Source organism: Drosophila mauritiana, chromosome 3L (assembly GCF_004382145.1).
Source record: "Drosophila mauritiana strain mau12 chromosome 3L, ASM438214v1, whole genome shotgun sequence".
Taxonomy (NCBI): Eukaryota; Metazoa; Arthropoda; class Insecta; order Diptera; family Drosophilidae; genus Drosophila; species Drosophila mauritiana.
Genome location: NC_046669.1, coordinates 496,033 through 509,459, shown reverse-complemented (window position 1 = coordinate 509,459; position 13,427 = coordinate 496,033). Strand labels below are relative to the sequence as shown.

At 42.0% G+C, this 13,427-nt stretch overlaps 2 protein-coding genes across 3 annotated transcripts in view; one reads left to right on the top strand and one right to left on the bottom strand.

Moving 5' to 3' along the window:
- LOC117140729 overlaps positions 1-13,427 on the top strand; it is a 110,995-nt gene that overhangs the window by 9,231 nt on the left and 88,337 nt on the right. The window lies entirely within an intron of this gene.
- LOC117140733 overlaps positions 7,310-13,427 on the bottom strand; it is a 29,509-nt gene continuing 23,391 nt past the window's right edge. Inside the window, exon 2 of the mRNA XM_033303811.1 lies at positions 7,310-8,037. Coding sequence (XP_033159702.1) covers positions 7,383-8,021 — 639 coding nt within the window. The 5' untranslated portion in view covers positions 8,022-8,037 and the 3' untranslated portion in view covers positions 7,310-7,382. The remainder of the gene's footprint in view (positions 8,038-13,427) is intronic.

Sequence of the window (13,427 nt, the reverse complement as noted above, 5' to 3'; positions counted from 1 at the left end):
ATGGGCAAACGAAATTATTTAGTTTTAAGAGGTGGGCAATCGAAATTTTTTATTTTTAAGAGTGGGCAAACGAAAAAAACTAATTTCGAAGGGTGGGCAAACGAAAAAAATTAATTTTAAAGGGTGGGCAAACGAAATAAACTAATTTTAAAGGATGGGCAAACGAAATTATTTAGTTTTAAGAGGTGGGCAATCGAAATTTTTTATTTTTAAGAGTGGGCAAACGAAAAAAACTAATTTCGAAGGGTGGGCAAACGAAAAAAATTAATTTTAAAGGGTGGGCAAACGAAATTATTTAGTTTTAAGAGGTGGGCAATCGAAATTTTTTATTTTTAAGAGTGGGCAAACGAAAAAAACTAATTTCGAAGGGTGGGCAAACGAAAAAAATTAATTTTAAAGGGTGGGCAAACGAAATAAACTAATTTTAAAGGATGGGCAAACGAAATTATTTAGTTTTAAGAGGTGGGCAATCGAAATTTTTTATTTTTAAGAGTGGGCAAACGAAAAAAACTAATTTCGAAGGGTGGGCAAACGAAAAAAATTAATTTTAAAGGGTGGGCAAACGAAATTATTTAGTTTTAAGAGGTGGGCAATCGAAATTTTTTATTTTTAAGAGTGGGCAAACGAAAAAAACTAATTTCGAAGGGTGGGCAAACGAAAAAAATTAATTTTAAAGGGTGGGCAAACGAAATAAACTAATTTTAAAGGATGGGCAAACGAAATTTTTTAGTTTTAAGAGGTGGGCATTCGAAATTTTTTATTTTTAAGAGTGGGCAAACGAAAAAAAATAATTTTGAAGGGTGGGCAAACGTTAAAATGTAATATTAAAGGGTGGGCAAACGAAAAAAATTAATTTCAATGGATGGGCAAAGACACCTATGTAAACTTGAATGTCTTATATTTTCTAAAGTATAAATTTTTTCAAAATTCTAAAGGGTGGGCAAACGTGGGCAAACGATGTTATTGCGATTTAAAAAAAAAAAATTGAAAAAAGTGAAATTTTTGATCTTTGAAAATTTTCGAAAATTTCAAAATTCTAAAGGGTGGGCAAACGTGGGCAAACGAAGTTATTGCGATAAAAAAAAAAAATTTTTGAAAAAAGTGAAATTTTTGATCTTCGAAAATTTTCGAACTTGTTCGAAAATTCATATCTCAAAAACTGGACGTGGGCAAAAAAAACTAATTGGTGGGCAAACATGGGCAAAAAATGGGCAAACGATTCCAGCTTTTAAATTTCAAAAATTCGATTTTTCCGAACCCAGCTTCATTGAGCTTGTGATGGGGCCTGAAATTAAACCAAATTGTGTGTGGATGGAATGGAATCACCATAATCGGGGATCGTAGCGCAAAGTTCAATGTGAGATGGTGATTTATGGTTAGGCTGAAATCGGGAACAGTTTTATGGTTTTAATAAAAGATAGAAAATTCGGAAGATTCGGCTTGGAAAATAAAATCTTGTAATGAGTGATAAACGGAAAATGCACCTCAGGACCGCCATTCCACTTATCTTCGTAATGGTCCATGTTCGCTTTGTATTTATGATCATTTTAACGCCTTCGAATATATGGGTATCAATGAAATAGCTCTTAGAGTGATTGACTGACCAAATGTTTACATCCAAATGCACTTTCTGCCGGTGCTCTTAATTACCCGGGGAACAATTAATAACCCCTGAAACCTGTGAACCGAAACCGACGCCAAACACCGCGGGCAACAAATGAGCAGAGAAAACCGCTCGGAAAGGCCGCCGCCAAATGAGAAAAGTAAAAGTCCCACACTGACCTTTGCAAGAGGAAGAAAATGTGGTCGGAAAATTTCCGAAATTCCCACACACAAGCACACAGGCTTTTGAGCACACCCGAAGATCTCTTTGATTTTGCATTTTTTGCTGGCTGTCAACTGAAGAATTTTCGTTTATTTTCGGCTTGATTGCGGCTCAAGCGAAAGTCGTCGCTAGTCGACGGTCGGTTTTCCTTGCTACCATTTTCAGTTTTTGTGATTTAATGCGCGGCTTTTCCACTCCACTCCACTCCGTCCATCATCTCTCTCCCCTCGCGATTTTCCCGTGGATCAGCGGAGATCCCGATTTGCATATCGCAATGCCTGATCGGCCATGGCAAATAAAAATTTATGCAATTAAGCAAATCGGATGGCGGATAACGAAATGAACCAGCGATCCTTTGCCTTTGCCTGCTCCCCAAACGGGTGCCAGCCACCTCCTTCGATCTGATCCGATCCCCCCCAGCTCACACTCCCATTTCCTCCCACCCAGTTTTGACTTCCTTTCCTCCCTCCCCCTCATGTGTGGAGAGGGTGCTCATCGGAAATCGCGCTTGTTGAGCGTTCGATAAATGTGCTACAGTTTGGGGCTTGGAGATGGTCGCGTGACACGAGAAGTACCAATGGAACGACTAATGGGTATATTTCAAGCTATTGAATGTTAAAAAAATGTGTTAATTTAAATTGCTGATTATTATAATATTATGTTATAAGCTGCTCTAAACTGCCCACCCACCTCTAACTAATCGCCTTAGTCGGACCCTGTTCACCGTTAACCGCTTTGGACCCGCCGCCGGATTTCAGGAGGGCGTTAAGCTTTGTCGGCCGATAGTCATCGCAAGGAGATCGCTAGGCTCATAAATTAAATTGGCGAGCTCTTTAGTTTTGGGTGGGGGCCTTGAGCTGGAGCCTTCCGTGGCATTTGTCATGTGTGTGCAGGAGTGTGTGTGGATTGGAATGGCCGCGCCCACACACCCACACAGCCACACACATGAGCAGTCACGGTAGTGGGTACTGCGTACTGGGAAAGGTAACACGGTGTCCATCAATTCTTCACTTCACTTTCATTTGAATTTCTGCAGGAGACTTAATTTTCGTCGGAGCCGCACTTGGTGGGTGTTTCTCTTACTGGGGCACATTGTGGAGTGGATTTATTTATACTTTTATTTTGGGGCCTGTTAATTTGCCTGCGCGGCCATGTGAAAGTTTGCTGCATGCCGCAAATTGCACAGACGTGCGAATGTGGCTCTAGGAAGGGGTGTCTATCCGAGCTGCCTTGGCCGGCTGGTCACCTGTCCCTCGGTTCCACGTTCATATTTCATGGCGCTCGAGGAGCCCCAGGGCAGGACAATGAGTCTTCGGTCCATTCGCAGTCCATAAATCCACCAAATGAGGCAGTCCATCTTGTTTTGGTCAAGAGCCGTGCTTTTGGCCTAGCTGGGATAGTGCTAAGCCGAGATAATGGCCAGCTTTCAGTGCTTGTCTGGTTCGATTTGGCTGAAAAGTAAATTGAAAATTGCTGATGGGCCGTAATGGGAGCGACGAGAGACGAGAAGATTGGTTGAGTGGGAGGGCTAGGAAAGGTCTTTTAAGTCCATTACAGAATGTAGAATGAAGTGTAGTTACAGGCTAATTTGGCGATCTCAAGACTCATTTCAATTAGCCGCCTGAAAAGTAGTTTCCACTCGACTAAGCAAGCGATCAAATGTTTTGTTTCGTAAGAGAGTTAGGACTCTGGGATAGCTAATAAAATTTGTTTTATGACTATTAAATAACAAGTTGCCTAGTTTGCAACCTTTTTGGACTTTATCAAAATGTTTGCTCATAATTTTCCCCAAGTAACCCAAGGCGGGCATAACTCTCCCCATGGGTCCGGTCCCAAGGCCCAACCCAACTGAAATCGAAGCAGTAAACCTCCACTTAACCTCCATTTCCCATTCCCATTCGCAGACCCCACAGAAACATGAGCATAAATTGAGATTTTGCTAAGCATTTGCAAAACTTATTAGGACTGACAAATGTTGACAATTGACGAATTGACACGCGGGGCGATCGGAAGGCAGGGGCATGAAATCCGTCAGAGGCTCGACAAGCGGTTTTGGCCCGGTCTTGTCGCTTGTTTTCCCTCCCTCTCTCCATGCGGTTTTCCTCCCCTCCGGCAAATTGGTTTGGCTACCATTTCGGTGACATTAATTTACAGTTGGCCAATTGCGATGAAGAAAAAAGAGAACAGCGCCAAAACTCATTAAGGAAACACTCTGGCGATAAGCAAGGGAACCTACAAAACCTAAAAAAAAGAACCAAGAAAAGAACTTACGAAGCTGAAAGGCGGCGCACAATTTATCACAGATTTTTGGCAGTTTTCGTTTGTTGGCTCAGAAATTACTTGGGCCAGTAAACAAAAAATAACCGAGAAACCGCTTCGCATGTAATGCGATCTGCGAATCTCAGCCCAGGGATCAATTGCAACAATCAGATGCGATCATAAATTAGCAGGGAAATAATGATTTTACTGGTCCCATGCAAGAAAAGAAAGTTAAACGGAAAACAGAGGAAGTATTCAAACTGGTGCTTAACTGGTGCCATACTCTTTTGGTTTCGAGTTGCTGATTTGTGACTTTAAAATTATATGTGTTAGTACTATTTTATTAAATTCGAAACAATATTTTTTTTAATGCGCCTATTTTGGATGTCACTTTTAAGGATAAAGAGCTGCAATTGTTGAAAAGCGGCATTCCATTCATTTAGGTTAGCTCTTTCGTTTAAAAAACATTCAAAATCAGAGGGCAGATAAGCCTTCTCCGCACGCACACTCGTACAAAAGCGGGCATTATGCAATGATCCTCTGACCACTTTTTTTTTTTTTTTGCTGCATTTTTCTGACCACCGAGGGAAATGAGGTGAATGCCTTCTTAGCAGGCGACAAGCAAAACAAAAACCAACACACTGAGAAACTGAGGAATTGAGAAACTGAGAAGAGGAAGAGGAAGCGGCAGCCCAAAGTCCATAAGCCAAGCGAAATCGATATTTTTCAGGGACGCACCGCACCACCGCCCCCTCTACTGAAAGCCCCCTAACTCCTCCCTTTTCCTTGCATTCGTATGCTCTTTCCTACGTTTTCTTCTTGTTCATGTGCACTTAAAAAAAAATAATTAAATTACATATAAATAATAAAAAAAAAATAGATCAAATACTCATACATACGTCTATTGATAATAAATAGTTGAAAAATATTTAAGATCACAGCAACATCAATTTTATTCGTAAGCAGAAAGTGAATAATACATTCGATCGAGTTATTCATTGCGTATATTTATCTCTTCCTGTGTATTCCTTGCTGTTTTCTTCGATGTGGTTTTAACAATTTCGTGCTCATTCAGAGAGGGTGACGTTTAGAAGGGGAGGTGGCGAGCGGCTGAGGGAGGGGCAGGAGCAGTCCAGGGTATGACTAGTTTCGAACTGGGTGGTGACTCACCCACAGAACATTCGCCCCAACTCGTAGTTCTCGTTGCACTCGTATCTGAGTGTTTGTATCTGCACTTGAGTGTGCGGTGGGGCTGTGTTAGTTCGTATCTTGTGGTTTCGGTGGTGCCGCCTTTGCCGCTGACACACGTGAAGCCACATCAATCCATCAGCCGACTCTTGCACTTAAACGTGTCGCATTGGCTTGCCCCATTCTCCGGTTTTCTTCGATATTCTTGAAGAACGGACGAAATCTAAGTGGTAGTTATTTGTAATTATTGGAATTATCGCTATTCCATTGTGAGTATTTGTAGTTGAAAACACACAAAATAATTATTTTAATTTATCCGACACTTAGGCACTTAGGGAAAGAAAGAGCACTAAATATTTTACAGCACTTTTGGCCCATTTGAATTCCTCTTAAAAATCACTGGCATCCAGTTATGCACTCCGGCAGCAGTCCAAGTTTACTTTCACATTGGCAGGCTGTCCCCATCGCGATTCTCGACGCGCAAGAACATAAACCTGCTGCAAGTTATCGCCCCATCTTTCACTCGTTCTTGGACTTTTCCTCTTTCCCCCCTCTTTCCCCAAACCGAGTCGGAGTCCGAGTCCAGAGCTATCAGCGCGGAGTACTCTGTGCTCCTCCCTGGGGGCGATACTCAATTACCTGCACTTGTCACAGAATCCAGATGGCTTAGCCGGGATAATGACGATCACTTAGCACATGATCCATTCCATATAGTTAGTGACTGAAGAGCGCGGCGTCATTGCGCGCAACCTGCGATTAGCGGCTAAGGCATAAATTCTGGGCTTTATCTCGTAGATTGCGTAACGGTTTCTTTGAGGCTTTCCCAGATTTTCCCAGCTTTTTCAGCTTGAGAGTGTGAGCCATAAATGGCAAGCACTAATTGCTTGGCCGCTGTCATAAAACGTGGAAACGTTGAAAGAGCGCAGGGGCGGGAGCGCATTATCGTTAAAACAAATGTTCGTTTTTTTTTTTTTTATCTGCGGGCCAATGCAAATATATAGGTACCCGAATGGAGGGAAAGCCAATCGATCCATCGATCGGTCGTTCATCGAAATCATCGGTCAGGCCCTTAGCCTGGGGCCACCACTTGTTTCTGAAATTTTGGGAAAGCATCGGTTGCATAAGTAGGACACCAGGGCGGGGTCCTCGAATGGGGATTTTGGGTTACCGAGGCAGAGGGGAAAACAGAACGATAAGGAAGCAATTTACGAGGGGAACTTTTGCTTTTTTGTTCGTGGTAACACATAGCTGACCTCTTTAAAGTTCTGTGTATCGGGTGGAAATAACAAATTCTCCATTCAAAATGTCACAAAAATGTCACACGAACGAGTGGCGCCTTCTCTTCGTTGAAATGTGTGAACATATGTGCTCTTTGCCACGCCCCCTGATCGCTACTCCGCCCACCGATCTCGCCCAGAGAATGCAATTAAATTCTCCAAGAGTTGGAAGTTGCCTCAATGTGCAGTGGTTTCGATTTGGTCTTTGCTTTTGGCCTCGTTTTAGGTGTGGATACATTGTGTGAGGATGAGGATTCGGGGAAGCGAGTTGAGGTGGCGAATTCCTAGGGGATCAGGTTTATTTATAGACTGTGTTGGGTCGCTGGAGTTATTTAGTCGATTAAGAAAATATTTAGGGAAGAATAACTAATCCGTCAAGATAAAGTACCATTCTTCTAGAGGAATTTTGTAAGAATACTATAAATCTTTCTTTTTAACTTTTAAAAATAAACTCTTTTATTTCCTTCTTTACAGGTGAGTTGAATATAAAAGATCTTTGATGGAATAATATGACGTAAGCAAAAATCGTTAACTATTTCCCAAATGACCCCCGCCGATTTCCCGGTCAGTGAAATGATTTCCCTATGCAGATGGAAGCGCAGGCGGATTAGAGAGCGTTTAATTATGCACACGTAGGCCGGATATGGACAAAGTAATCCGTATGCTAATCATATGCAGTCTTAATCCATCTACGGAGTGTAGGAAGCATTACCTAACCAGATTGCTTCGGATCTAATCAAATATTTTCAAAGGTTAGCTCGGAACTTGGTCAAGAAATATATCCACCAACCATTTAAGCATTCTTTAATCAGAAAAGTCGCACTAAATTTAGTTCAGGGATATAAACAAGTTGGTTTATATTTCGTCACTTTTTTGGAGGATCTCTTGAGGTGTGGTGGTATGCGATGAGGATCGGGGGGCAGACGCAGGCTTCGGCGATGCAGTGCCATCATGGCCAGATCCTTGTACTGTTGTTTTCGGTCCCTGTCCATTTGATTCCACAGGTCGCTGGCCACTTTCTGGAGTCTCCCGAGGTCCTTGAGTCCCAGCCATCGATTGGCCGGCTGTTGTTCTGGCTGAAAGCCGGTTAGATCTCTCTCCTGTGAGAGTAATAGTTGGTAATAGCCATCGTACATCTCCCGCACGAAATTCTGGAAGGCAGAGGTTTCCGCCTGCTGTACCGCCATTCGGATTTCCAGGTGCCTCAAAGTGCTGGGCGAAAAGGTAACATGGCGCCGTGTAGATGGAATCACAAATCGGGGAGCTCGTCGTTCGCTTTGCAGACTTAAATGGGTCACCAGGCTCAGACGACTTGCGTAATCGCTCAGGAAAACTTTGTCCTCCGATCGTTTAGGTGGGTCAGTAAGGGAGTCCAGTACTCGCCAAAGGTTTTTCCAGTAGTTCCGCATTTTTAACTCAGGGGCAGGATGCGAGGACCAGCATGGCCTGCTCAGTTTTCGCCCCCCTCCCATTCATTTGCCAGGAAATCTGAAAATACAGACATATTTTACTTGTGCAGTCACATATAAAATTCATCATAAATATGCCGTAAAAATAACCAGTACAGAATGTATAATACTTCAAAATAAAAATACAATTTATTGTCTACAACTCTATTACGTATGCGGTAATGGATTCTGTGCAGAGTCTGAAAATCATACCTGAAAATCAAGGTCTTTCGAGATCAGTAAAAATGTTTTCATGTTTAAAGGTGGGCTGCAACATTCCTTAAACAAAATTTGAAATTCCACAAGCAGATCTCGACAATTTATCAAACAGAAAATACCTACAAAAAGTAATCCCCTGAATCAAATTAATTAGAGATCATTAAGGTTGTTTCGCTCTCCTTCTAAGGGGGCGTGTCAGGGGCAGTTATGAAATCGCCTCGAATCGTTTATCATAGTCGGTGGGTCATTCCCAAAGGGTTTGGATGAGGTGTGTTCCGGGGATAGTTCGTTGACCCACTGAGCCACACCGACAGACCAAACCCAGACCAAACAGTCTGAGCTGGGCCACCTGAACAAATTCGACGCTATTTGCAAATCGAAGAGTTTTCCCGCTTTTCCTCGACTGCAACTTCCCATTTGCATTTTCATTAATTTCTTGCCTTGTTCGTGTTTGCCTTAAATTCCCTTCGAAAGAGTCGTTTGGATTCTTGGAAGTATTATCTTTATAATAGGCAAATATAAATATATATCTTTAATCATAGCTTTTAGTAATTTGATAAATTTACAACTGCATGTTTAAGAGGGTATCCACGTCTTCGGTGTGACAGCCAATACTTCCTAGTCTTTTATTTTTGTGGCGTCGCCTAGTGGCGGAGGATTCTGCTTCTTGCCGACGTAGACCCTCTCCTTTCCATCTCTGGAACATTTTTTTTATTTTAACTGTCTGTGCGGATCATTTTGAATTGACAGCAGCTCGTTTTGCTTCCTTGTTTGCCAATTGCATTGGCAAACGACTGGCAAGCATTTGCATCGGTGGGGGCTCATCGGAGGAGGGGAGGATAGGCAGACACTCACTCAATCATGCATTCATTCAGTCAGTCGCTCATTCAATCATTCGCCCCCTCCCGCGCTGCCATTCAAATTTTGTAACTGTTTTGTCTGCCAATTTGACATTTCTGCCAGCTCTCCTGCGATTTTTCAAGCCCGAAAACTCCGAAGTCCCCGAAACCCCTTTGAGCCTCTTTTGTAGGTGTGTTTTTGCCGGCTTGTTTTCCTGTGCGTGGTTTACCCCCCCTCACCCCCTTTTTTTTGCCCGAAATACGTTGTCATGTCGTTGGGTTAAATGCAATAAATAAGCTAATACAATTTAATATGATTTTTCGAGTGGAGTTTGTTTTGGGGATTGAGGGCACTCCCTGAATTTAATTGGAACCCTGGGAACCTATCTGCGAACACAGCGCATGATGTCAGAACTTTGAATTTGTCGTGTTCAATGCAAAGAGAAGCGAATTGAAAAAACGAGCAATTTCGAAAATAACCAAATGGAAGGAAACATTTTTGATATGTTGACAGCTCACAATTCCGCGTAATTAAAGCAAACGAGGGGGAATGAAAGGGATTATCACAACCCGCATATATACATAAATGTATGTTGTGTGGAAGCTTGAAGTACAGTTCTCAAAACACATTGCATGTCGTCGGATAAGAATCGGGTGCGTTCTTATGTACATAGGAATTGCTCAAAAGATTAATGAGGAATTTATCAGAGAAGTTCAAAGAAACTGGTTCCACAGGATGATGACTAATTGGATTATACTGTGGAATGTACAAGAAGTGAGTGTTTTGGGTTCATAAAAGTTGGCACAGCAGTGTATGTGTAACTTTAGTTATCTTTTGTTGATTTCACGCTAGAAATGAATTTACTTATAAGCGTAATTATTTGGGGAGTTCCCGACCCTATTTAAACTCAAGCAAATCACTTCTCATATTAACAAACAATGCTGATAAAATTAATGCATTTTTGTGCAATGCTCCCTGCTGGTTCCCATAACTGCTTCACAACCCCACCACCACCACCAACTCCCCTTTTGAGGCCGTATTATGCGTGCTGTGTTGTTGGTAACATCCAAGCAACACAAGGAAGAAACTGCAAACCCATCCAGGCCACTCCCTCGATTTTCCCGCCTCTTTTGCTGCCTAGCCAACTGACATAATTCCCAAGGAAAATGTTAAGTGCATTGAAAACAACAGCCGTTATGTCTCAATTAGGCACAAACCAGTTGGCAATAATAGCAAAAAGACAGCGAAAACTATATAAAATTAAACTTTAAGAAGCAGCCAAAACAAATTCATTATAAAAACTAAACACGAGCCGCAGGCAACAACAACATTGCTGGCAAACAACAATGTGCATATCGTGAAACATTAAATTAAAAAAAGAAGGAAAATAGCGAGTAGAAAACTCCACGCAATGCCGCTTTTCCTGCTTCCCATGGCCCCAAAAACAAAACTTGGCCAGCGTAGAAAATTGTTTTTCATATAAATTAATTTCCTTTTGGCGGCCAGCAGCTATGGGAAAAATGCCAGGATGCAAATGCGAGGGGAGCGGCGGAAGGTGGGCAAATCGAGTGAGCCTTTAACCTTAAGCTGCAGGGTTTGCACTGTCCGTTTTTGGGAAATTCGTTGATGGGGAAAAACCCACGCGGAGTTCGCTACTTTAATGGAGACATCAAGCGGTGGCTTCACTCATGGGTTTTTTGTGCACATTTAGTTTATTTTCCGTGGCGCCTCAATTGCTTTTAATGGTCACTTGTGGCGCTCCTCAACTCATAGAGTCGCCTCCAAAATCCCCTGTACAACCGCCCTCGTCAATGACCACTGCACTTTCCGTTTGTTAACTGTCACAACTCTGTAAAAATTTTATTTATGTTTGAACACCCCATAAGGGGTCCGTCTGTCTGCGATTCTGGCTCTTCTCATGGCACGCACGCCCCCGCTTTTCCCGCACTTTTTCTCCGCCACTCGACACGCCACTGAATGTTGCACTCCAATATTGCCCCCTTTTCGATTGCCATTGAAGCATGGAGTGGCATTTAAAAATCTATATGCATATATACGTCTATACAAATCTATCAGCAGGATATACATTGCTGGTATAAATGCAATCCATTCAGTGTTGTTGAAATGTGTGTGTTTAATGCAAGAGAATCGCGCATCCGATTTCCTCCATAAAACACACAAAACTTACTCAGTTGCAGGTTAAGACTCCCAACTCAATCAATATTCGATATTCAATATGAAACTCATGGGTTCGTTCCACTCAGGGTCGTTCCGCTTTGGCTGTCCAATGCTCTTGGCACGCAATTAGCATTAAAAATTGAAATATTTTCCTATGCTATGAGGTCTTGCTCAACTCGGTTGGTTGTCATTTGAATATTTCATTACCAAAGTCAAGCTCCATGATATCGAAGTACCATGATTTTAATGGGCTTGGCTTTGAGTCGTTTGAGTTTTTTATGATTGCTTTAAAACAAGAAGAGAATGAGTATAAATATTTTAAATATAGAAATTACTGCCTTTGCCCTTAGTTTATTGTACTCATATGTTGTTCCTCAATTATTAAAACAATCTAAATACTTAACGTTTCAAAGAGAAAATCTAGAGAACACTGCTTTTCAGGATCGTTGAATTTGCAGGGAACTTTCGCGTTTCGAGTTCTGCTGTACAATTGAATTTTGTGGAACTCTGTTCACACCCAGAACGAAATCGGTTTCTCCTTCTGCCCCCTCTGTCGATGCCAAACCTGCAACCTGTTCCCAAGTGAACCAAGTCCATTCATCAACCCGACTGAGTTTTCTCCTCCCATCCGTCTCCTCCCGTAACGCATTTAACTCGTACCTGTCTGCCCACAAGTTCAGTCCAACACTCCACTATACACTTGACTCAACTGGCCGGCACGCACTTCCCGATCGCAGATATGAAAACCGAAAAATAAGAGCCCCAGAGATAATAAACCGACTTTCCAATTGACCCAGTTAACACCATACCGGCTTACCCAATCCGCTGCGAAATGGAGCGGGAAAGGGTTCGGGCCTTAAAAATGTGGGAGCCCTTGGGCATTATAAATAATCTGTGGCTTACAATTAATTAGAGAAACACGTAAGACAAATGAATTTTGAGAAGTTTATCGTGCACCCATCGCGGAGATCGAGCGAAAAAGATTCGTTGCATCATTAGCACTTCCAGTTTGTGGCTTAAAGTTTGATTTCAGTTTGGGAGCACGAAATCTTTCCCTGAATAAATTATGTGAGCTAACTGATAAGTGTCTGGGGAACGTAGAAATAATTATAATTATACATTTATAAGAAAGAAAATCCGCTATAAATACTTGAACTGGTATAAATATATTTGAATAAACTCCAGCATATCTTGAAGTATTAACATCGGGCAGCTTAATTATATGCCAACAGTTTCGGATCGTTTTCTCAACACCAAATGGAGTCATTCGATTTTCGTATCAGACCGCACCTCAAATTGATTTTCGAAATTAAGTAATTAAAGTTGTGCCATGGTCACACCTCCTACTCCGCGTTTATCGATCAAAAATCGAGTTCTAATTGAATGCGGAGGGTGTTTGCATTCTGCCACTCCCACTTTCGTTCCATTTTATGGAACCGTTAGGAAAACAGAGATGATAAGTGCATTCGCACTGCACTTGAAATACACTGCACTCATAATAGCGGCGAGGAAAAACAGAAAAGGAAAATCGTATCCATGACTGCATTTACCCGCCCAAAACAGCTGACTAATGGTGCAGGAAGAATCGGGGGAGAATGAGGTGGAAAAACACGCCCCCCTCATATTAAAGCGTGTAATTAGTTTTGAGTAGATATCTATCCCCCCAGGCGAGAAGAAGGCAGTTGGATCACATCAATGATTGTGGAAGGGGTAAATCGGGGAAAGGGGATCAAGTTCAAGTAAGTCTCCAGTTGCTTCTTTCAGAAATCTTTTCCATTTACCATGACAATAAATGGCGAGATGGAATGTTTATCCCTCAAGCAACGCCCGTTGAAATGGGCAAAGGGAAAACCATTCATGTTTTATTCAAGTTGCTCCAAACAAGTGCATGCAAAGCCAAAATCAATAAAAATTAGTCGACACTCTCTGACAATGCATTTCATTTGCCAAGGAGGCGGGCAGAGACTTTTGCCAGCTGTCAGTTCATGACATTGATATAAAAAGGAGAAGGGACGGGACCAATGACTCCGGCTTTGCTTTAATGCATTTTCCAGGAAGGAATACACCAATCAGCAAGCCAGGCGTCATATGAAACCAATAAAGTTTTCTCATGCGCAGGAAAACTTACGAGCAGTGGTGATGGGTATCCTGTTTGCATATTCAAACAAAATTGATTAAACCCTGGCTACACTT